The sequence below is a fragment of the Vicugna pacos genome, chromosome 7 (assembly GCF_048564905.1).
Source record: "Vicugna pacos chromosome 7, VicPac4, whole genome shotgun sequence".
In the NCBI taxonomy this organism is placed as follows: Eukaryota; Metazoa; Chordata; class Mammalia; order Artiodactyla; family Camelidae; genus Vicugna; species Vicugna pacos.
In genome coordinates, this window is record NC_132993.1 from 78465448 (window position 1) to 78492153 (window position 26706).

A 26706-nucleotide genomic window follows, 5' to 3' on the forward strand; every position below is an offset into this window, starting at 1 on the left:
AGGAGGTGACAAACTTGTTCTGCAAAGGGCCAGAGAGTAAATGTTTTAGGGCTGTTGGTCATAGCATTGCTGTCACAGCTTCTCAACTCTGCCATTGTGGAGTGACAGCGGCCGCAGGCAAAACGTTAAGTAAAGAGATAAGGTTGTCCCCAGTGTAACTTTATTTACAGAAACAGGCTTTGGGTAGGATGTGCTGGCGGACTAGTTTGCTGACCTCTGATACTGAAGCTGATGACAACAGCTCACAGGCTGAATGCTTTCTCTGTGCCTGTACTTCCAATTTTCACCCTTAATCTTCACAAAACACTGTGAGGTGCACACTCACACGATCACCCTCGTTTTATCAGTGAGAAAATAAGGCTCTGATGATACTAAGTTCTCCGTGCTAGTAAGAGATGAAGCCAGGAAGTTCGATCCTAGAGCCCGTGTTCTTAAGTACTTTTCTGTATTTTCCATATTTTTATGAAAACACAAATTCATGAAAGTAATATGGGAAGTTTTAATGTAAATGATAGTCTATTAGGGCTTTGAACTATTTTAGGAATCAAAGGTCCAGGGTCCTGGTCTTCACTCCCTACATAACCATAATCCAGGCATGACAACCATATCTTTTCCTTTAAACATTCCTGGTTCTTACACTAACATATTCTTAATATATCATGGTTTTCATTTATCCTGAAACAAAACAAAACAAGACAAAACCCATGTTCCTATTGCTTGGAATGATTTTTCTGCCTTTATTTGTTTGGCAAATTTATCTGCATTCTGTGATGCCCAATTCAACTGTCACCTAATTCCTGAAGCTTTATCTAAGAATTCTGTTCTCTCTCCTCTGTACCCAGAATAGCCAGAAGATGCCCCGATGAAGTCTTTCTGTTGTTTAAAGTTGTTTATACGCTTCTCTTCCCCTCAGACTGGAGTGACTTCAGGGCGAGGACTTGCTGTATTTACTCCACATCTCTGCAGCACGGTGTCAGGCATCTAGAAAAAGTTCAGTCATTGCTGTTGGACTGCCAAGTTTGAGAGGATTAGCATGGGGCCATTCTGCTTTCTTCTGCATGGCTCGGGTGACTGCTGATGGATTTTCAGTTCTTTCAATTGGCACCTTCTTCCAGGTTAGGATCAGAGCCAATTCCCTCCTCTTTACACAGCATTTATTGCACATCATTAATAGTGATTGCAATACTTTTCAGCCATTTCATAATTGCCATCTTTTTTTTCTCTTTTAGGTCAAGATTAGATGGAAAACAGGAGCAGGCGTCCAGGATAAGGAAGAGCAGACAATGTTTTTGCCTTGAGATGCAATTCATGTATATTTTCCCTTTCAATTAGATGAGTTAGGTGTGAATGAGTTCAGTGCTGCCTCTCCAGGTAGTAACAAGCTGCCCATTTCCAAATGTAACGGGGATCTCATGGGAGATGAGGAAATGAACTCATCTAACTTTCACTTTAGAGTTCCATTTCTCCTCCCAGGTGATCTTGGCTTTGGCATGGATTCTGCTCATTTTTAAGAACTATGCAATATGAACTACGGGATTTTAGTATGTTAGATGCCTTTGAATCCCCACAAAGTTCTTATGAGATATGTTTAAGTTCTTTTTGCCTCACATTCCTTTGCGTATATGGTTGCTGGAAACAGAGTGGCTTATACTCAGGAAGTCACAGAAACACATCTTCTCATTTCCTTATGGCCATATTAGAATTTCCAAGCAGCTGACTGCATGAGACCCTTGCATGGTTTGGCATTAGAATACTTGGGTTGTCATATTTGTTTAGTGTTGGACATTATTAGCAAATGCTGTCCTGGCTCTGCAATGTTTAAAAAGTTGAAATATTCACGCACAAATAATACCTTTCACGGGTGTGTTTTCACATTCCAAATTGCTCAGATGCTGTGGCAGTAAGTGCAGGATGACTCACTAATGGAATGCACTACAGATTTCATCACCTTCTGTCCAGAAACAGTTAAGGTGCATTTTCTCTCTAACCCATGATGCTTGCATTACAGGCACTGGAGTGCAAATCAATTTCTTCCTGAAGATCTTCAAGTAAAAGGTTAGCTTCATTCCCCATCCTTACTGTTGTTTCTTTCAGAACTTGAAATTCACATACTTTATTCAGCTGCTCACTTAGCTCCATGATTTGTTTCCTATAGGGGAAAAGGAGAGTAAATGTAACCAAGCTTGTATCACATTTGACAGACTGGTGGAAAAAACACATGTAAAGAAACTGCCCTCCTTATTAGGTAGCCTCATAATTTGAATGGATCTTTCCCTCCAATTTTCCCTTTGACAATTTATTATTCTGTTTATGGCTTATCTCTTTCTTGCTAATTCAGCTTCCTGGAGTATTTCAGCACTCATTTAAAATATGATCATACGAATATATGTATGTATATGCATGACTGGGACATTGTTCTGTACACCAGAAATTGACATATTATAACTGACAGTACTTCAATTTAAAAAAAAATGATCATGCTCACAGCAGCACTATTTACAATAGCCAGGACATGAAAGCAACCTAAATGTCTATTGACAGATGACTGGATAAAGATGGTGTGATATATTTATACAATGGTACACTACTCAGCTATAAAAAAAAATAAAATAATGCCATTCGCAGCAACATAGATGGACCTGGAGGTCGTCATTCTAAGTGAAATAAGCCAGACAGAGAAAGAAAAATACCATATGATATCACTCATATGTGGAATCTAAAAAAATGAGACAGATGAACTTATTTACAAAACAGAAACAGACTCATAGACATAGAAAACAAATTTGTGGTTACCAGGGGGAAGTGGGATGGAGGGATAAATTGGGAGTTTGGGATTAACAGATACAACTACTATATATAAAATAGATAAACAACAAGGTCCTACTATATAGCACAGGGAACTATATTTAATACTTTGTAATAGCCTATATGAAGAAGAAATGAAAAGGAATATATATGTATAACTGAATCACTATGCTGTACACCAGAAATTAACACAACATTGTAAACCGAGTATACTTCAATTAAAAATAAATTACAAGAAAAAATATGACCAACATACAAGGTCCAGTAGACCAAAAGTTTTTGAATCTTTCAATTTCAACTATTTATATTCTGTCTCCCTCTGCTTTGGGTTTTTGAAAACACACATTCAGACGTGGTTCATTTAAGTCAGTCTAAGAGAGTCAACCTACCCTAGGCTTTCAACACAGAACCCCTCACCTAGCTGAGGGTAAAAATCAATTCTTCATTTAGGATAAGTTGGCTGCCAGCAAGATTTTTTTAGTGCTACTTCTGGACAGGGTCTTATCACTTCCACAAGTGACAGGAGGTTTCCTTGCTGGTCATTGTACCTCTGGGTGTGTTCTTTCTCCATCACCTTCCTCTTTGATGACGCTACCTTGGTCCCACTTCAGTTGTCTGGGTTCAGCACACACAGATGGTTCAGGTGAACAATTAGTAGATCCCTCATGATGGGGAAATTGGGTGCAAATCTTGAAGAGTATGGTTCAGGGAAGTTACAATAAGTATTCATGGGACTAAGTTATCTTGGCTCAAGTGCAAAGCATTAACTAATGCTTCCTAGCATTTTCTGCTAATCTACAGACTTTTCCTTCAGGCTCCAACTGTCGAGACTACCATTCTTCAGGCCAATAATAATAATAAATAATATTATTATAATCGGTACTCTTAAAGCACTTACTCTGGGGGAGGGTAGAGCTCGGTGGTAGACTGTGTGCTTAGCAAGCACAAGGTCCTGGATTCAATCCCCAGTACTTCCAGTAAATACATACATAAACTTAATTACCTCCTATTAAATTAAAAAAATTTTTTTAATTGAAAAAAGCACTTACTCTGTGCCAGACACAGTGCTAAATGGCTTGAGTAATTCTTTGTTTACTGATAATGAGTGACCTTATATTGATGCTTGGGTTTTGTGTAACATAAAACTCTGCAGCTTCAACTATTCTTTAATCTAGTCTGCTTGGTTTCTTAGAAGACTGGGTACTCCTAGAAGGGTGGAAACTATACCTAGTTCATCCTTGCTTCTGTAAGGGGCCAGAGAGAAAATATTTTAGGCCTTGGGGGCCACAGTGCCCCTGACACAACTATTAAACTCTGTCACTGTAGTGGGAAAGCAGCCACAGAGGATATGCAAATAATGGACACGGCTGTGTTCCAATAAAACTTTATTTACAAGCAATGTGGTAGGCCGGATTGTGCCCATGGGCTATGGTTTCCTGACTCTTGGCCCAGAGCAACCAACATAATTTCTAGAAATGTTCGATGAATGAAAAGAAGGATTCAAGAATATGTAATAAAAATGAATGCTGGAGAGAGTGTGGAGAAAAGGGAACCCTCCTACACTGTTGGTGGGAATGTAGTTTGCTGCAGCCATTATGGAGAACAACATGGAGATTCCTCAAAAGACTAAAAATAGACTTACTAGATGATCCAGCAATCCCACTTCTGGGCATATTTCCAGAGGAAAACTTAATTCAAAAAGATACATGAACCCCAATGTTCATAGCAGCACTATTTACAACAGCCAAGACATGGAAACAAACTAAATGTCCATTGATAGATGTCTGGATAAAGAAGCTGTGGTATATTTATACAATGGACTACCACTCAGCCATTAAAAAAATAACAAAATAATGCCATCTGCAGCAACATGGATGGACCTGGAGATTGTCATACTAAGTGAAGTAAGCCAGAAAGAGAAAGAAAAATACCATATGATATCACTTATATGTGGATTCTAAAAAAAAAAAAGACAAACAAACTTGCAAAACAGAAACAGATTCACAGGCATAGAAAACAAACTTATGCTTACCACGGAGAGAAGAGGGTGGGAAGGGATAAGCTACGAGTTTGAGATTTGTAGATACTAAGTAATATATATAAAATAAACAAACAACAAGTTCATACTGTAGAGCACAGGGAACTATATCCAATATCTTGTAGTAACTTATGGTGAAAAAGAATATGAAAATGAATATATGTATATTCATGTATGACTGAAGCATTATGCTGTAAACTAGAAATTGACACAACATTGCAAGTTGACTATACTTTAATAAAAAGTATATATACACAAAAAATATATACTTGAAACAACTTAAAAAAGGGATATATAATAAAAATGATGTTGCATTTTGAAAGAATTATCATCCTCATTGTAAGACTTCACAGTAACATGTGGGCTTCTAAACAACTTAAGAATAGGGAACATTTAGCAAAATTCCCTGAGTGTGTGGTTGGGAAAAAAAATTTGTGTTAGAAACTCCCCACTTCCAATTTTGTGTCTTTCAGCTCTGCTGGGTTTGGGTCTTCCGATTAACGTTATGATTGCCTTTTTGTTATGATCATGGCATCTGGAAAAATCACATGTAATCCTAATGAGGTAATAAAGAGACACACAAACTCGATCCCCAGCCTGGTTATTAACTGAACAATGATCATTTCGCTAACATCAACAAAGGTATGGTTCTAAACTTAAGGCCATTAAAGCTCAGTAGGTGTTAAGATAAATCAGGATCTTGACTATCTATTACTTGCACACAAACCTTACCAAACAGAGTCATGATAATCCTTGACTTTTAAGAATTCCCCAGATGAGAAAACAGGATGTCTCCAAATCCCTTCTATTTCAGACATGTCCTCTCTCAGGCCTTTGAAGTCCGCCTTGCAGACAGGCAGGGTCTCTCTTTTATCTTCCATGTTAGCAGCCTGTCTCATTAACCCTTGCACCGCTTCAGAGAGGGAAGAAATGGTGTGGTCCCACTGATCAAAGCACAAGTGACACCGAAGACAAGTAGGGAATTCCCGGCCGTGACCCCGGGTGCAGCGATCACATCGCTGGCCGCTAACACCCTCGCGGCAGCGACACTTGCCCGTGTCCTAGTCACAGGAGGGCCTCTGGGAGCCTTCCCTGTTGCAGTCACACGCTGAGAAGGAAGAGAAGGAACTGAGGATGTCAGTCAATGGCCTCTGGCTTACGATCAGCTCAAGGATAAAGCTGTTCCCTCTCCCCTAAGAATCTTCCCAACTCCCATTCCTAAGGTGAACACTGAAATTCATTATAATTTCAGAGATCTGTGCAATGGCCGTTCAAATACAGCATTCCTCTTTCCATTCCACTGACACATAAGTTCATGGTTTTTATATGGACAATAATTGGGTGTCGTTTTCACAGTGAGTATGAGTTGTTCACATTTGGGTTCTTTACTTGTGTGGGTGAAAAACATGGGTCTCATGGTGGATGACACACTTGTGATCGAGGCTCCTGCCCTCCGGGGTGAAGCAGGCATGTCGTGGATTCTCTAAGAATTCCCATGACCACACTTTTTCTTAGTAAAAACCCAGCCTGGGGGGGCTGTCTTCCATTATATAAGGAAAACCGTTCTGTTCTCCAAGAAGAGGGGAATGGCTCCTTGGTGTTGTACCCGGATGAATCCACAACATGTCCACATAAAAACCTGCCCACAGATGTTTACTGTGGCTTTATTCAGAACTGCCAACTTGGAAGTAACCAAGATGTCCTTTAGTGGGTAAATGGATAAGTAAATTGTAATCCGACTAGACAATGGAATTATCATTCAGCAGTAAAAATGAGCATCAAGCCATAAAAAGACACGGAGGAACTTTACGTGCTTACTACTAAGTGAAGGAAGCTGATTTGAAAAGGCTACATATTGTGAGATTCCAACTATAGGGCATTCTGAAAAGGCAAAACTATGGAGACAGTAAAAAGAGTAGTTGGGGGGCTGTGGAGGGGTAGAGATGAACAGGCAGAGTGCAAAGGATTTTTAGGGCAGTGAAACAATTCTGTACGATACGACAATGGTGGATACTTATTACACATTTGTCCAGACCCATGGAGTGGACAACACCATTAGTGAACAATGATATAAACTATGAACTTTGATGATTATGATGTGTCAGTGTAGGTTCATCCATTGTAACAAGGGTACCACTCTTGTAGGGATGGTGATAATGGAGGAGGCTCTGCAGCTGTGGGGTCAGGGGGTACATGGGAAATCTCTGTAAGTTCCTCTCAGTATTGCTGTGAACTAAAATTGCTCTAAAAAGTCTTCTCAGAGAGGAGGAAAATTAAATTTTGTTCTCATTACAAAAAACGAACAAACCAACCCTGAAGCTAAATGCACTTCAACTGAGTAGGTTTTTGATTAAGCCCAAGGATGGAGCATGGGGAAGGCTATTGAAGTTACTGTAATTTCCAAAACGTCAGGGGATCACTAGCCTATGTCACTGGCCTCACTGCAAGGAGCAAGTGATTTAAAAAGGCATTTGGCAGCTTGAGTGAAAATAATGCCAAATACAAATAAAAACTGATGAACACACTGGGCTCTTCAAATAGACACCATCTGTCTGGTACGTTCATTTTGGTCCAGAGGTCTCAGCAGGAAGCCCTGGGGGCAGCCCGTGCACATCACCAGCTGGAGGCGAAGGCTCCCCCTTATGCACTGCTCCCCACCAGGGACATTAGTGGGGTCTGTGGCCTGAGCTGACCATTGGCACCATTTTCTCTGTAAGAGATGAGAGCATTTTTGGAAAATAAGATTATTGAAATATCAGAGGGACAAAGGGATGGACATTCTCTAAGACAGATTTTCCAAGAGCCAAATTCCTTCCTGGTTTTTAAAGTAGCAGTTCCACTTGGAAAACTGAGTATCTGAGTGAGGAAAAAACCAAAGGCATTTTTTTTTTAAGCCACAAAAGCACGTTTATAAAGGAATGGAGAGGAGGAAAGAGGCACTGTGTGTGGCTATATAGAGGCGATTATGACAAGAAGTCCATCATGTCCGATATTTCTTTGGATTGACTTCTTTTGGAATCTAATTTTAAATAGAGATTCAAAAATCCCTTCTCCTGGAACCAACCCAGATTCTAAATCTGCCAATATGGTAGCTACAAACCACAGGTGGCTGTTTAAATTTAAAGGAATTAAATAATTGCTTTCCTCATTTGCACTAGCCACACTGCACGTGCTTAATAGCTGTATATGGCTGGTGGTCCCTGCACTGGACAGCGTAGGTATAGAATGCTTGCATCCCTGCAGAAAGTTCTATTGGGCAGCCCTGCTCCAAATCCTATAATTAGTGCTAAGACATGGAATGAAAGACACTAGAACACAAATCCATGAGTTTGGGGGCCTTGCCTTATCTGTTCACTACCTAGAGTACCCAGTAAGACACTCTGTGAATATTTTTAAATAAATCAATAAATGAATATGTAACAGATCCAGAGTTTTGAGTCACGTTGAGGAAACATACCCACCACTGGCTGCCTCTGATCCACCTCCTAGCCTGTACCTTAATCCAGAGTAGCAGTTTTTGTCAACATGCTTCCAAATAGCAGAAAATTGGCTACAAGTTATGCTCTCAGAGGTCTGTTCCATTTTAATGACTTTGAGGAATTTTAATATAGGCTAGCATTTAATATAGCGGAAAGTTTTAATATAGCAGAACAAAAATCTTTCTCTAGGGCTAAAAAAATATGATTTTCAAAAGTAGGATTAAAGTTTGTGAATTTTCTATCAAATAAAGGAATGTAAAATTCAGGCGGGTCATAGCAAGCCGGGGGTGGGACCAGGTTGACTGTACTCACGTTTTTTAGAATTACCAGTACTTACAAATGCATTGCCCCAGGGGATCACCATAATAATTTTCCATGCACTCACTGCAGCGTTTCCCACCATAGCCTAATCTACACGGACACTGGCCTGTAAACTGTGAGAACAGTCATGGGTGAGAAATTGACAAGCTTTATGCTCTTAAAAAAAAACACATTTTAATACAAAACAGTCTTCCCTGCAGTGATTTAGAACATACAGCTGCGCAAAGTCAGAGGAAGGAGGATTCCCACGGCCAGCAACCACCCCCGACAATGCCAAAGATCAGTAGAGAATGTGTTTTAGCTGAGGGGTCCAGAATATACCGCCTGCTTCCAGCTGTTCAGGGACAGGTGGCCCCAAACTGGGAAACATACACAGATGTAAATGAAAACAAAACACATAACGGGAAATGGGCCACATTCTTTTCCTCTACAGTTCTGGGAGTTCTTCCATAACAGAGACAGACCAATGACCCAGACTTGAAATTCATCAATTCATTTGGCAAATCATGTTCTTATTATGGAATGTAAACTGGAGTTTTTCCTAACTGGCCTTGTATTTTGCTCCACAGAACATTTTTCATAATTGAAGCTTAATCATTTAATGACAGTGATTCAACTGTGTTCTTTGAGGGCTGAACTTTCCTGCATCTCCCCCACAACTGGAAGTTTGACTGGCTTTTCTGAAAACAAAGGCAGTTGGAAAATTAACGGAAGAAAAATATGGAAGCAAATCACTACTGTTGTGGTCCTAGGTTAACCTGACCAAATCTGCTTAACCAACAACTCCTGAGTTCATAAAGTAGCTGGATCTACCAAGCTTTGACCCATCTTTGGAGTAACCGCTGGCTTCTGCTCAAACATAGGGAGTTATGGGAACTTATTGCCCCTCAGAGCTATCGTGTCGCCATATTGTCTTTGATTGTTGGGCAATGCTTCCCTACGCTGATGCAGAACCTGCTCCTGGTAACTTGTTCCCATTGTTCTGAGTCCTGTCCTATGGAAACTGCACAAAATAGGCAGCCTCCTGCTTCCCTCTTATAGTCCCTCTGCCAACTAGAGGTGGCCATTCTCAACTTACATTTGCTTCTTTTCTTTGGGCCAACCACCAATAATTCTTTTCAAGACTTCAGCACAAAACAGATGGTTCTAGCCAATATGCTGGTTGCTCTCCCTTTGGAGACATACAGGTTTGTCAATATGATGTTGAAAATGTGGTACTCAGAAATGACAGTGATGCTCCTGGAGCCATCTGGCCAGTAGAGAGGACACGGGACGATGGCCACCCTGAAGCTGGACATGGCACTCCCACCAGTCCAGCTTGAACAGGCTTGAACGGGTATTGCCTCTTTGGTAGCCCAGCTACCCCACTGGCTCACTTGAAGCAATGAAAATCCCCACATGTTTTTCACATGAGCTGGTGCCAAGTTATTACTCCCACCTTGTATTTGTGCAATGAATTTTAAAAACCCAATTGCAAAACTTCACTTTTATCCTGTTAACATGTCATCTTCTTGTTTTCAGCCAACATGACAGCCTGTTAAAATATCTTGTCCCTTGTTCTGTCTTGATCACATTAGCTTACAATTTTGTAATATCTACAAATTTGATAAGCATGTTTCTCCAGCTCCGTCAAAACTGTTGATGAAAATACTGGACGGCACATTTGGATCTCTCTGTAACAATGCACTGGGGACGGCCTACTGGCTGACGCCAGAGACTTCTATCGGTAGCTGTTTAAACAGCTGGAAATCTGTCCACATGTCTCTTCTATACTCCATTGAAAGTGTTTCCTGATTGTAAAGAGCAAACTTCCCCAAGGAATCCCCTATGAACAAGACAACCCAGAATACCCTTGTCATATGGGGCTCTTTGGTTACACGAATGCCATCTGATTTTTAGCTTCGAAGACCTCCCTTAGCCTCCGTGACTGAAGTGAGGTCTCTTTGAATGTCGCTACAAATATGCTTCCCTCAGGGTCTAAGGAGCATGTCAGACCATGGTATCATGAGCATTAGGAGTTCCTCCTGATTTAGGAAGCCAAGTAATTGTGTGGAGATCTACCAATTTGTTCCATGGTTGGTGTGAGTAGTGCAGAGGAGCATATAAAATAGGCATGGTCATCTAGTGCCCAGATCTTGGTTTCTAAAGCCATCTCCAATAAAAGGAACCAGCGCTCCTTAAAGAAATGGCTGATTCTAGGACAGGGGCAGGACATACACAAGGTGAGGTCACAGCATCTTGTAGTGCAGAAACTAAGGACGAACTGAAAAACAAACAAACAAACAAACAAACAAACAATACTGGGGTATGTTAAAGGCATTTAGAAGCCAAGTGAAAGGCCTGCCAACGACCAAGCTGGAACAACTCGAACGACAAAATTACGTAGTATTAGATTATAACTCAAAGTATACTATAAAAATCCATGAGTCCATACTGATTAAAAAATGACTGAAAACGACACAACAAACAAAGCTCCAGTGCAGAAAAGTTCTAAATAATTATGGAGATGCTCCACCCCCAAGGAGTGAGAGCAGAACCTCCTACTCCTTAAGTGCGGACCGTGCCTAGTGACTTCCTTCCAAGGAGGATGGATGGAAAGGAGGAAAAAGAGCCACTTTATGGCAGAGAAACCTGACAAACACTGCTTCAGCCAGGTGATCAAATTCAGGTCACCAGGGATAAGTCATGTAAATAGTATGCACCCTCGATATGATGTGCTGAGAACACTTTACCTCTGTGGTTCTTCTCAAAACCCATAATCCAAGTCTCATTATGAGGAAAACATCAGATAGATTTGAATAGAGGGACATTTTACAAAATACTCCTCAAAAATGTTAAGGCCATCAAAACTAAGGAAAGTCTAAGAAACTGTCACAAACAACCAAGAGGAACTTAAGGAGACATGACAACTAAATGGAATGGGTTCTGGGTGAGGTCTTGGAACAGAAAAAGGACATTAGGTAAAAGGAAAAAAAGAGAAGGAAATCTGAATAAATTATGGACACTAATTAATGATGATGTATCAACATTAGTTCATTAATTTTGACAAATGTACCATACTAACATGCCAATAACAGAGGAAACTGGGTGTGGAGTACATCTTCTCTGACTATCTTCACAACTTTTCTGTAAATCTAAGTCTATTCTAATATAAAAATATCCAGGGGAGGGTATAGCTCAGTGGTAGGATGCATGCCTAGCATGCACGAGGTCCTGGGTTCAATCCCCAGTACCTCCATTAAAATAAATAAGTAAACAAATAAATCTAATTACCTCCCCTCCCCAAGAAAACCAAACCAAACCAAACCAAAAGAGTCTGATGTTCAAAAGATTAGATCTAAGCTACAGTTAAAAATATGAGATTCTTGAGTCTATACTAGGATGTTTAAAGCCATGAGATTAGATGAGATCACCTAGGGAATGAGAATGGAAAAGAGAGAGAGAGAGGAAAAAAAACATACATATAAAGGAAGAATAGGTCATGCTGTGCATTTGTGTGGGTATAGCTTGGCTGGGGGAGGGCTGGAGAGAAAGAGAAGGGAAAACACATTCAATATACAAGAACGACCTTCAAAAGTCTCCTTGTACAAAATTTGACCTTTGACTAAGCTGAAGAGCAGCGCTGAAATTGGAGCTGAGTCATACTTATTAGTTGGGATTCCAATTAAACCCCAATACCTAAACTGTGGATTTAACTCTAAAATTTCTTGCCCTTGTTTTACACTTCTGCCTACATCTCTATTAATGTGAAAAGTGTTTCAAAGAATATATTTATTAAGCCAAAAAACCCTGATCAGGGCATTAGTTGTTTTCTCCATGAATAATGTTACATTCTTTAAAAAAATCTGTGTGCAAGTTCTTTTATTGACAAAAAAAAAAAACTTGTGCAGTTAAACAGCATTAATGTTACATTAAACAATACAGATTTGCTCCTAGTACACTAGCCTGCATTCTTTAGAAAAATTGTGGGTGGTCTGGCAGCTATAAAATACGTAAGATAAATAAAATAAGCGGACATCTTATTCAACCATATGTAAAGCAGTTGGTGAATCATAGGGAATGACACCTCGATTCTAACAAAAGGAAAAAAAAGGACACTATGAACTCATCTACAAAATGTAAACAAACTTGCAAACATAGGGAACAATCTTATGGTCCCAGGAAAGGGGGTGGGAAGGGATAAATTGAGAGTTCAAGATTTGCAAATGTTAGCCACAATATATATATAAATAGATTTTAAAAAACCAAGTTTCTTCTGTAAGTGCAGGGAACTATATTCAATATCTTGTAATAACCTTTAATGAAAAAGAATATGAAAACAAATATATGTGTATATATACACATAACAGGGACAGTGTGCTGTACACCAGAAACTGACACACTGAAACTGACTGTACTGCAATAAAAACAAAAAACCCCTGGAATTATGGATTTTGAAGGTACCTGTAATTTTCATTCTGATTAATAATCATCGATTAATAATGGATTTCCTGGGGCTTCTCTGTGCTTCTATGTATGAAACAGTGAAAGAGAAGGTTGTCTTTCATGGTGTGTGAATTCTGACTCCCCCAGTCACAGAGAAGCCTGGAGGAAACTCAAGTAGACAAAGCTTAATTTTGAAACCCTTATTCTCTTTTTGAGGGGTGCTCTTCACTCCTTGATAAAGGTAGATTCGATTCCCCGGTAAGGCCAATCCTGTCTAAAAACACTAATTAACAACAGTAAAGAAAACATTCTTTACGTATTTAGAAACCCTGTCCCCCACCCTGTCTCACTCTGAGCACAATAGGATATTTGATGTCTCTTGCCTGGTCACAGCGGCTACTGCGAGAGGTCTGGGGGTCACAGTTGCACGGCTGGCATCCTCTGCCGGGGACCAGATCCAGTATCCGTTGGTACAATGGTCACAGGTCCGGCCTGTGACACTGGGCAGACAAGGGCATGTGCCAGTGTCAGGGTCACAGAGGCAAGCTCCCCGATCAGGGGGACACTCAGCGGGACTCACACCGGAAGGATGACAGGAGCATCCTGGGATCACAGAGCCGTCGTTGGAAGTGAATCCACGGTAACACTGTACTCAACTACCCACACAAACAGCTTTATACACTTGGAGGTGTCGTTTCTTTAAAAGGCTCAGTGAAGAAACACCTTACATAGAACAGAATTTACCAAAGAATCCAAGTAGGTTCAACCCATCCAATTGTTTCTGATCTTTCCAAACTGCAATTTCCCATGGTTTTGCCTGCTACATCCCAAGAGCTCATAATCAGTCAGGGTGACCCAGAGTCTCACTGTCCCCTCATGCCATTCACCAGAGTTCTGTTTATGTAACGATGGTCTGGCTACTGAATTGACCTGGTGAACTGAAATAGGTAAAATGTGCCCTAAAAATGAGCGGTTGATTTCTCCTCTTTCTTCACCATGGACTTAAACCCTTGTCCTTGTCCAGAGCAATGCTCTTATTTATACATTAAAGTCACCTGATGAGCTGGTTACAATGCAGATTCCTGGGCCACACCCCCAGAGAGTCCATTCAGTGGGTCCGAGGCACCGCCCACAAATCTGCCTATTGATACCCCACCCCTATCCCGGGGCGATTCTGGTCCACACTCTGAGACAACACTCTGAATCCAGTAAGGCGTGTGCTAAAGGCAACGGTCACAAAAGGCAGACGCATAGCACCAGCGAGTACACAGTGGCTATATCTGAAGTCCCTCCGGGGCCTGCACCCATTTCCGCTGCTGAGTTCAGTGCATCAGCCCATCACCCTGTGGGCACCAGTGCTACTGGCCTAACTGAAATGAGTACGGGAGAGCGGCCCCACTTCCCTGGGAGTCTTGTGGACTTACTTCTGCAGGTCTGATTGAGGGCAGATCCAAAGTGACCTGGTCTGCAGAGCTGGCAGCGGGGCCCTGGGTGTTGTGCAGACACTTCAGGCACTCCCCTGTGAAGGGGCTGCACGACCCTGGGTCGCTCACGTCGATGTTGTTGTTGCAGGCACAAGGCCGGCAGGGTGCTCCGGAAACTCTTGGATTTCCATAGAAAGCAGCAGAGCATTCACCACACTGCATACCTGACAGAAGGGAAGAGGCAAGGCAGTGAGATGGGGGGGGCGCGCGTGCTGGGGGAGGAGCACAGGAACTGACGTAAACTGAGAATACTTGGGCTCCTCCAGGGATGGTAAGTCACACATTTGGGATCAATCAGGAAAAGTGACCTAAATTAAAATAACAAAACTTTCATTTTAATTTATTACTCATTCAGAAAATAAAAAGATAATTTGGAACTAAAACGTCCTAGATGAAGAATGGATTCTAGTCTTAAAAAACAGTAGAGCTGGGGGTTCCCGGGTCCCCCTATAACCAGCATCACTCTAGCCTCAGGACCCAAAGCCCATCTCAGCCCGTGTTCTCCCTGCGGCACCCCATCCCTCATCCGGTCCTACAGATGAAACAGCCGAGGTGAGATAATGTGCCTGGAAGTGAAGAGGGCTGAGCTGTCTTGGTGTGTGAGCCCTTGAGCGTGTTTATATTAAGTGCCGTCTGGAGAAACCATCCCATCTCTCTTACACTCTTTTAACCACAAGGAAACTGCCATTGTTTAGATGCCCAAACTGTGGGTCCACACTCCATGTTTCAGTTCACCCCATTAAGGAACATAGCCTAACTACGGTCTCAGGTCTAAAGAACTGACCAACCAAGCCAAGGTGAACATGGAGAAGAGGCTGTACGAATTAACCAGAGAGCTGTGTAACCTTACAGGTAACAAATAAGGGGGAAAAATCAGACACATAGTTTATTATCCTGATGGTAATTATCACTGAAGAAATTAATAATACCATATTTTCTTGCACAATTAAATCAAGTTGACTTCATCATTTTCCCCCTTGTTTGCATCATATACTTAACTTCATGCTTAAACTCTTCAAAATAAAATTTTTGATTCGAGGCAGACACAAATATTGAAATAATCTATGCAGTATCTATCTGCACAATGCCCAAATCAGTGCTTCAAGACATCTGAAAAAATTAGTTATATCTGTGAAATATAAGTCAAATTGATGGCTTGGGATAATGTAAAGAAAGCATTTGACTGATTAAATTTTTTTACTTTTCAATTGCTTATGTTGTATGTCTTATATATAAACTTAATCACATATATATCTTAATATGTCATAATTTTATTTTCAAGAAATTCATTTGATCTGAAGTCCTTTGGTCAGTTTTCCAGATTATTTAAAAACAATTTTAGCTCAATGGAATCAGTTTTTAATTGTCACTGGTTTTGAATCATTCAAGTTCTTTGTTCAGCAAAGCAGCAATTTACTAAATTCTGTCTTCTTACCATTAACTTACAGCCTGTACCACTCATTTGTCCAAGGCAGATAAATTATGAACATGTGATCATTTTGTAGATAGCAGGGTGGGACAGAAGAAAAAAACTATCCTGAACTATACCACGTACCTGCATAACCTTGAAGACAACTGCAGGTGACTTCTGAACTCCAAGGATTCTGATAATAGTAGTCGGCAAAATACTGATGGCTTGAGGGAACATCTGGACACTGGCAAGGACGGCAGGACTGTCCAGAAGAAGGATTCCCATAGTAACCATCGATGCATCTGTCAAGGTAATTTCTTTTTACTAAAACATTCTGGGGAAGGGCTCATGTTACCCAACGCGGATTTGCTATGCTTTTTAGGACAGTGCAACTCTCAAAGCTCAATATTTTAGAAGATGCTCGTTTGCTCTGTAAAAGGGTTTTTTTGTTTGTTTGCTTCAAATTGAAAGTCCCACAGCTTAGTCACTAAACTCAGTCTAATAGCACCCAGTTTACAGGTCACGCTTTAGGAATATAAAAAGCACGGTGCCACGCGAATGCCTGTTACTGATTTAATCAGACACTGTCTGGCTCATAACAAGATTTTGATGGATGATGAAATGATGCTTTATCTCCCTGACCCAGTCACCATTCTACACTTAAATACTGTTTTTTGGGGGGTGGGGTTAATTACGTTTATTTATTTTTAGAGGAGGTACTGGGGATTGAACCCAGGACCTCCTGCATGCTAAGCATGTGCTCTACCACTTGAGCTATACCATCCCCTCTTAAATACTATTGATTCTCTACTCAGTGGTCATTCAGAGAACGTAGTGAAATCAGAACAAAAGGAAAAAATAAATAAGTACATATGAATTTCATACCTTTCACAGTTTCTCCCAGTCATAAAACCTCCACAGTTGAAGCATGACCCTGTCTCTGGATCACAGAGTTTGGCGAACCCGTTACAAAGGCAGGGGCGGCAGTTGGGAAACCCAAAATAGCCCATCACAACAGCGGCTGGCTGCCTCTCTGTGGCAGGGACACTGTCCTGTTACTTGGTCACAGGTGGTGCTCTTTGAGCCTTGAGGGTGGCAGTGACATGCTAGATAAAGCAAAGAGAAGCCTGTTGGGGGAGAGGGGCCAATGGTGTCCTGGTGAAAGCATTACAGTATTGATTTCACAGTCTCTAATGTACTGTGTCAACCTAGTCAAGGTGAGTCTGTACAGTGCTTAGAAGAGAGCCTGGCATATACTGAGAACCAGGTAAATATTTGTTCAATAAGAATTCATTGAAACAGCAAGGTCCTACTATACAACACAGGGAACTATACTTAAGCATTGCAATAGCCTAAATGAAAAGGAATATGAAAAGGAATATATATATAAAACTGAATCACTATGCTGTACACCAGAAATTAACACAACATTGTAAAGGAACTATACCTCAATAAAAATCCACTGATTCAATCAACAATGCGTTGTGAGCAATTAGGTCTTTTTTTTTAAAATTCAGGTATAACTGACATATGACATTATATTAGTTTCAAGTGTACTACATAATGATTCAATATTTGTATATACTGCAAATGATCACCATCGTAAGTCTAGTTAACATCCATCACCACACAGTTGCAATTTTTTTCTTATGATGAGAACTTTTAAGACCGATTCTCTTAGCAACTTTCAAACATGCAATACAATATTATTAGCTATAATTGCCATGTTGTACATTACATCCCCAGGACTTATTTTATAGCTGGAAATGTGTACCTTTTGACCCCATTCGCTCATTCTGCCCACCCCTCACCTCTGGCAACCACCAATCTATCTCTGAGCTTGTTTTTGTTGTTTTAGATTCCTCATATAAGTGAAATCATACAGCATTTGTATTTCTCTGTCTGACTTATTCACTTAGCATAATACCCTCAGGGTCTATCCACGTTGTGACAAATGGCAAGATTTCCTTCTTTTTTATGGTTTAACCATATTCCACTGAGGATATACCACATTTTCTTTACCTATTCATCTGTTGGTAGAAACTTTGGTTGTTTCCATATTTTGGCTATTGTAAATGATGCTGCAATGAATATGAGGGTGAAGATATCTTTTTGAGTTAGCATTTTTATTTTCCTTGGATAAATACCCAGAAGTAAAATTTCTGGATCATATAGTTTTTTTCTTTTTTTGGAGGAATCATCATACTGTTTTCCATAGTAGTTGCACCAATTTACATTCCCATCAACAGTGCACGAGCTCCCTTTTCTCCACATTCTCACTCACACTTCTTATTTCTTGTCTTTTTGATAACAGCCATTCTAACAAATGTAAGGTGGTATCTCATTGTGGTTTTGATTTGTATTTCCCTGATGACTAGTGATATTATCTTTTCATGAAGGTATTGGCCATCTGTATGTCTTCTCGGGAAAAAATGTCTATTCAAACATTCTATCCTCTGCCCATTTCAACCGAGTCTCATAAACATTGTTTATACAGAGCACCTGAACAAGTAACAGAGTTTTAATGACGTGAACTTCTATATATCTTAGGAGTCAAACTTTAATATTATAAGAAGTATAAGAACCTTTCTCAAGATGGTCGGATTTTTCTTTTCCCTGTAGGAGACTGAATCCTTTCCTGGTGAATCATTGAATTCTTTGAGCCAAACTTCCCTATACAAAAATGTGACGTTTGCTTGTTTGACAGGGTGGTACGTGGATGAAATGTTTGCTCATTTGTGTATAACCCTTTGTGTAACAGCACTTCATTTTTTTTTAAAGAAAAGAAAACAAACAAACAAAGCAATGATGGACCAAAGCACTATTTGCTGGGTAGGCATCACGCCCAGGCAACGACCAGAAGGTGTGCCATCTCTGAATCATAACTGAAAAGATACGTTCCCCTACTGAAAGGAGAATTAACCTACCTGGAATTTTTCATGGTTCCTAAGGCTAATTTCTGTGGGGAGCAGTATTCTCTTTACTGGTTTACACTGTGACCAGAGAACTCTGTACCCTCAACATGGCAGCCCTAAGAACTAAGTTAGCAGCTAAGGGTGAAGCCCCATCTAAGCCTTTATCAGTGGGCGACTTATGAAGTGAGTTCCCAGCTTATCTGTGACTCCAGCACCAGGAAGGGTAACATGCTGGTGACAGTGTCATTCCCTTTCTCAACTTCCCAATCTCACTGTTTCAGCCTTTCCAACCACCGGGCTTATGCACCAGATGATAAAGCTGCCTTTGCACAGCCAGCTCCCTGGTGTTCCTACCTCCTACCTGGACTACCATCTATTTGATACAGAAAGCAAACTTCCAGAAACATGGACCACTTTCTGTCATCACTCATGGTTCCTAAGAGAGCTCTATACACAGTCAGCACCCACTGAATGGAAGGATGAATACGGCAGAAAGATGTTCAGTACACTTTCTCTTCACAAACAGACAGGCAGCATCATGTCGTCAAATTCCCAATCCCTTCCCTATTAAACTCCCCACACTGATTTTTCTGCCTTCAAAACTCCACGATCGAGAGCACACGTGCTCCCCCCGTTTCTTGCTATCCTGCTACGTACAATGACAGCCATGATGCCCCAAACCGTAGCTTCCTATTGAGCATGTGTCACAGCAGCGCCCAGTCACACCAGACTTGCACTGGCACTGGCCTCCAAGTCGGCTGCAGTTGGGCCCCACCGAGCCCAGCGAGGGACACTTGCAGGCTGCAGAGAATAAAAGAAGTTAGAAGCCAAGGAGCACCTTGTTAGTAGCTTTAGCTCGCCTTTCTCATTTGGTGCCTCTCTCATCCTCAGCTACCTCATCTGTTAAGTGGGGGGTAGTTTACAGTCTACCTCCTGGGATTATAAGGATTAAACACAATAACGCCTGTGAGGTACTTAGAACAGTACTGAGCATGTAGTAAGCGCTCAGTCAGTATTACTTAATAAATATAACTTAGCAATAAACACAAATTAACAAGTTAATGAAATTAACTTTCTATTAACATTAATATTTATATTAAAATATATTTATATTAACTCAATTATATCTAAATTAATAAATTGCTTCAATGATTAACTGTTCCAGTATAATTACTATTGATACTATTATTTCTTCGATTCCTGATGATCTGTGTTGGCACTAACTACACCTTGCATTTTACTTTATTCCGTATCTTCCGTGAGATTGTGGGCACCCTGAAGCCATAGCCCTGCGTGGAAAAAGCCTCTGTCTGGAGCTCAGGAAGCCCTGACCCTCATCTGAGCTGTCCCTCTGCAGCAGCGAGTCACAACTCGGGGAGAATTTGCCTTCCAGGGGACGTAGGTCCACATTAGGAGACATTTTTGGATGTCACAACTCAGGGGAGGGTGCTACTGGTCCCAGGTGGGTAGAGGGCAGGATGCTGCGAAACATCCCACAATGCACAGGACAGCCTCCCCCACCCACAAGTAACAAAGTGTCATCCAGCCCTAGATTTCAGAAGTGCTGAGGGTGATAAACCCTGCTCTATCGCTTACTGAAATGGGCGAGTTACCTAACATTTTGGACCCAAGCTGTCTCACTTATTAAACGCAGGCTGAGGGATGAAAGATGTAGTGTAGAGTTCATCCCAGCTCTAAAATTCCAGGATTCCAAATAAATATTTTAGGGTCACTGTTCCAGGAATCTGGCATCCCCAAGTGACCTCCAGGTTTCCCTTTCATATACTTTCTTCCTGTGCTGCAAGTTATGATTCCAACACGTGGACAGACTGTTCTGTGTATCTAATCTTTGGCAATTGGTTCTCCACATCAGATGTTAGGAGTAGATGCTAATATGTATTGAATCAATCCACTCAAGTCCCAAAAAGCTTTGTACAGACAGCAGTGCCTCAGTAGAGCCCATTAAACAGACACTCACCCACTGCCCCGTTGTGCAGCCTGGCAGACATGCTGGCTATAAGCCTTTCACATGCTCCAGGGAGCACCTGAGGGCCTGTTGCCAAGGCGATTTCGACACAGTTGTGCAGCTGATACTAGTCTAAATCCTGCTTGCTGCAGAAATTCTCCAATGACTTGATTTGGGGAATGAGACCAAGCTTTTGAAATAATGAGAAAAGAAGACATGTTCATAACTGCCTCCTGTTCAAGACTCTAGTTGTTAAAAAAATTACTTCTATGAGAACAACAGTTGACAAGAGACTCAATTTCATCCTTTAAATGGCTTACAACTGTAGATTTTAAGATGTTCGATTCATTTAAAAAATTTTTAAATACTTACATTGACTTATGGCAAAGAAAAGAATATAAGCCTTTATCTTTTTATTATTATATTTTTTACTTCCTAATAAATTTGAAGTAGATATGAAAGACTTTTAACCAGGCTACTTGTGACGATCAAGAAATCGTGGCTTACTCAGTGCACTCTGTAGTGTTACTGTGGAACTCATGCCACAAACTTCTCCTTTCAAAAGTTTTGACTTTTCCAATTACAAATAAACAGGGCTGAACTACATCAAACTACTACCTCTTTTAAATGCACAGTAGAGATGAACATATTTAAAGCCCTGAGAAGTCCTATAAGAAAGATACTTTCAAAGCTCAGTGTTTCCACACTTATTTTTACCACTGGGTCCCATATCCAAATAATACTAATGTATCGTAAGCGTAATATGTCACAGATGCATTTTGGGAATTGCTGGCTTTAGGCCATACTGTGATGGGAACAAATGCATCATTTTAAGTTTATTTTCAAAGAGGAAGCCTCTATAGTTGAGCATCTATGTGAAGAAAAGCTATATGGTTAGCTTTCTTAAGATTTTATCTAAGTTATAATTTAATATTATTTGAAACGTTTATTAACGGCTTGGATGATACAGTGGAGAGCATGTTGGTAGAGCAAACTGGTCACACCAAGTTGGTCATTTTGATCAACTGGTGGAAAAAATAGCATGGAAAAGAAGTTTTAATTCAGCAGGTCAAGTTGGGAGAGTGAACCCGGTAGCACAGATAAATCTCCCTGGTCTTTTTGCTTTGTCCACACTGAAATTAGTCCCCGCAGTCCTTTACTTCAGCCTCCTCCAGTTCTTTTCTGTCCTTCGACCGACTAGCAGGTGGCAGCTCAGCCTGTTTCAGTATCTCCACTCCTCAGACCTCTAGCCTCATTCTCCCGGCACGTGTCATCCTGTCGCACTCCTCCTGCTTCCTACGTGACCTTGACAGACAAGGCTGTGTCTTTGGTCACCATCTACGGAACACGCTGCCTGCATCTACGTCTCCCGCCCACATCACAGTGGTGGGCCCCAGCTCCGCACAGACAAGCCCACTGGTTGTCCCACAGGCGCTGCCAACCAAGTACACCTGAAACCTGTTTTCCTTTCTGTGCCTGTTGCCAGGATATAATGCCTCCCTCTGCCAAGCTGCTCAGGGTCGAAAACTGAAGGTCATCTTTGATACCTGCCTGCCTCTTTGTCATCAACACACCCTACCTGCCCTGATTCTCCGGCACATCAAGCTGGTCACAAGCCTGGTCAATCTGATGGCTTAAGTGTGTGTAGGATATGTTTATTGCTCTTCATTCCCCGTCATTTCTCTAATTTAAGCCCCCTAGATTACCAAGCGGCAGCCAAACAGATGTCACATATTCCACTCTTGTCCTCCCCCATCAGTTTTCTACCCTAGAGTCATAGTGATTCTTTGAAAGGCAGTTTGATCAGATAAGCCCTCTCTGTAAAAACTTTCAGTGGCTTCCCATTGCCTCAGGATAACGTCTAAGCTTCACCTCCTTTTATTCTGCTACCCCCAACCTCTCAGCTCAGCACTTCTCCATATGGGAGGTACCGACCCTCAGGGGGCATTTTAGAAATTCCAAGGGGTGGTTTCGTTGTCATGGCAATTGGCTGAGGTGTGTTACTGGCATTTAGTGGGTGGGGCTCAAAAATGTCCGACCTTCTCACAATAAAGAAAAATCATCTCCTGTCTCTGACAGCTTTCAAATTTTCCATTGAACATCCATGAAGAAGAAGTCCCTATTTATGTGGTAAAAGCCCGACTCTCTGTTTCAGAAACACTTTAAGCGCGTTTACGACACACCGGCTTTCACAGCTGTCTCATACGGAGTGAGTCTACATGTCGGAGCATCTCCCGACTTCATTACGTCTGCTGGTGTGTTCATGCCTGCGGACATATATATTGAAGTACAAATTATTTCTTAATAAACTACTTCCCTTTTATTTCTCCTTTGTATTTGCACATTACATTGACATTAATTGGAAGTTATGTGTGCAGGTAGGCTACAGTATCTGTGAAGTTCACTGCAGGATAGTAAAGAGTGTTACAAAATACTTGTCATATACGGGGGAGGTTGGTCAGATGACGTTGAGAGCCACTGCCTGAAGGAGGAGGAAATGAACTAACTTCTCTGATGCTCACACTGTTTGCTGATTGTTTCTAAGAAATCTTGTAATTTGCTTTCTCTCCCTTACTGCTTTTTATGCTAAACGACCCACAAACGTTCAACAGCTTTAACTAGGAAGGAGGTGATGGGCCAATAATCCCCAAAGAATGGACAGGTAGATCATCGAGGTTAAGAGGAATGTAACACCCTGTAAAATGCCCTGTTATCAGCTTTTCTGTTCATCCAGTTTTTTCCTGTAAGACTTCAAGACCCCGACTCCAAGATAGATTCACAGTCTCTAAGGCATGAGCCCACTGTGTCTCCCTTTGCCTGGCAAAGCTATAAAGCTGCTCTATTCTAATCCTCCCAACCTCTGCCTGAGTCTCAATCCATTTTCTCGGGGTACAGAGGCCGATTTTGCGACAACATGCCCAAGTCACATCAAATGACCTGTCATGGCTCCCAGCACTGATCATACTGTGTTATCATCTCCTGCGTAACTGTCTGCATCTCGCCGTTAGAAAGTCAGCCCCGGAGTGTCAGGGAAGATGCTTCTCTTCTTTACATCTGTGCCTATAGCCCAGTGTCTAATTTATAGTAACGCTTCCAGAACCTTTGTGCAGTAAATAAGTAAACATACATCCCTAGTGTGGTATATCTAAGCTGATACTAAAATGACTTTGCATTCTCCAGACATGAACCTAGAGAGGGGCACGCAGAAGGAAGCCAGATGGGCTTGGGGTGAGGGCAGCCAATCAGGGACTAACTGTTCACAGTTCTTAGTCCGAGACAAATAGAGTTGGCCATTTCTGGCATCGAGCCGATGGAGACCAGGACAAGAGTCCCTGTCAGTGATAGGATTTTAATGCCGTGACTCACTGCTCCTAGAAACTTCTAAGGGCTTTATGTTTACCAAGTGTAGTCCATCCCACGGTTTAAAAGAAGAATTTTTATGTTTTAGAATGCGTAATCTACTTTTGACTCAAGAACATTTTTATGGATACACATGTCATGTAATTGGGTGACTGAAAAAAGAAGAAAAAAGAACCATTTCACTACGCTTGCAAAACAAAAGATATTTGTGCAGAAGGGTTGAACAAAGCTTTCATCTGGTCTTCTTAGTAATGCATCTTCGTCCTAGATGCAAATGTTAATCTGGCTACAGAGAAGAATGAACTTTGAAAGGGTCACGTCCCAAGCAATGGCGTATCTTCCCAGAGCAGCCAGACTGCATTAGTCTGTAATCATTAAATGCGCAGTGACTTTCTCCTACTGGACATCCTGGATCAGGGGCTTTAGGGGACACTGTAGATGCCCCGCCCAGATTTTTCCTGTCCGCTAGCTGCTGTGGCATTGGTAAAAGCTCACAGCTGTCCCCTTCTCCAGAAAATTGGACTCAGCCAAAGTGTCCAGGAGTGAGGGAGCTCCCTGGGGGACAGGGGTGGGGTAATGATCCCGCAGCCAATGACGTGGGCACACAGAAGATCACCACTTTGCCTCCAGGTGGAACCAACGCTGTGAGGCGATTCATGCATATCAGCTCCCTGGAGACTCCATCCTTGCTGGCTTCCTTCCCTGTCCCCTCCTATTCCCTTCACTCCTCTTTGCCCACAAGCATGTCCTCAATAAACTGCGTGCCCTCAATAAATCGCATCTGCTTATAGGGATTCTGACCTAAAACAGATCTAGGGCCTTTTCTGGGGTTTCAGACAGTTGGCCAAGATCAGGTTGCTCTCTTAATTTTTATTCTGGTTTCAGGGTTTGCATGGCTGTATATAAGAGAATGGTTGCTGGGAAACTGATCAAATGGACATATTTTTAAGTTAATTTCAAATTATCCCTTTATAGTCTGCCTCTGTCAAAGCTCATTGCAATGATTTTGTTTACATGCCTGTCTTCTGTATCAGGCTGAGAATGCTTTGGGGGCAAGAATCATATTCATTTCCCCTGCCCCCCACCAGGAACCAGCACAGTGCCTGGCCCACACACACTCAGATAATGGGTAATGAATGAACAGTTCAGCTGGATGCATTGAACACAGCACCCAGTGATGACCTTTGGAATTTACAAAGTTTAGAAATGTTTAGTACGTGGATTTAAAATGAGGAGTACCTTGGCTCTCAAAAATTTGAGTTTCCTGATTATGATTATTGCAATACGAACATCTCTTCATGATTGGGAGTCCTTATTTCCTTCCTTTCCCTTTCTTTACTCTGCCTGGCTTACCAACTCTCAGCTTTTCTTTCCTGAATTAAATCTGTTGGATTTGAGTCTCTTTCTCTGTAACTCACATGCTGGGTCATGAGTACAGCTCTATTTAAAGCTCCTCAGCAGAGACTATGAATTCTATGGACAGGGAGATCATGAGAGTTTGCATTTCCCATTCAAGAGTTGGTTTCTGTTTTCCACTTCATTTCTACCATGATACAGTGGAGCCTCAGCGCCATATTACATGGCCCTCTGGGGGCAGGATTTAGACCATCTTTGGTTAAGGCTGCCAGACAGAATACAAATCACTCAGTTAAATGAATTTCAGAGAAACAACAAATAATTCTGTAGTATGTCTCATGTAATATCTCAGGGCAACATGTGGGACCTATACGATAGTCAGATTTAACTGGGTGCTCTGTATTTTTCTTCCCTCCCTCCCCCTTCCCCCTCCTTCCTCCCTCCCTCTTTCTCTTTCTCTTCCTTCTTTCCTAAATCTGGCAACTCTACCTTTGTTACCAAAGGTAACAGTAATCTTTAAACAATGGCTTTTTTTATGTTATAATAGCTGAACTTTTTCAATAAAATCCAAGATATACTTGCCTCATACTAAATTCTATAGTAGATGATGAAATTTAAGAGTTCTAGGCTATAAATTTAAAACGTTCAGTCGTTAACAATTGAATTTTAAAGACATGATACACAAAATATGGATATATAGCTATTTAAATCTGGTTGACAAACTTCCTATAAAAGGCTAGACAGTAAATATTTCTGGCTTTGTGGCCATTAGGTCTCTGTTGCAAATACTCAGCTGTGCCTTATAGCCTGAAAGCAGTGTGGATAATACACAAAGAAATGGGCAAGGCTGTGTTCCAACAAACTTTGTAGGGCTGTCATTTGCCAATTAAATCATGATAGTAGAAGATTCTCACAAATGTTTAAAAACGCAATTTTAACAAAGCAATTTAATTTTTATCCACAAAATTACTTTGAAAAAAAGTCCCACATAATTCTGTACAATTCTGCTGAAGGTGGGCTGTAACGGTCACTTTCATTCATTACTGATGATCCTGAAAATTAATTGAAGAACACTTCCCAGAAATTAATATGACACATTATTTCAAGAGCCATCAAACCTTGAGTAAAGTAGGACTATATTTTAAA

General features: G+C 41.2%; 1 protein-coding gene across 1 annotated transcript in view; it reads right to left on the reverse strand.

The window, feature by feature from the left end:
• LAMB4 (laminin subunit beta 4) overlaps positions 1-26706 on the reverse strand; it is a 107404-nt gene that overhangs the window by 19353 nt on the left and 61345 nt on the right. Inside the window, 12 exon segments of the mRNA XM_072964032.1 lie at positions 1989-2149; positions 5576-5951; positions 8660-8756; positions 13452-13525; positions 13528-13671; positions 14493-14552; positions 14555-14716; positions 16108-16265; positions 16849-16971; positions 16973-17069; positions 19536-19679; positions 20857-21034. Coding sequence (XP_072820133.1) covers positions 1989-2149; positions 5576-5951; positions 8660-8756; positions 13452-13525; positions 13528-13671; positions 14493-14552; positions 14555-14716; positions 16108-16265; positions 16849-16971; positions 16973-17069; positions 19536-19679; positions 20857-21034 — 1774 coding nt within the window.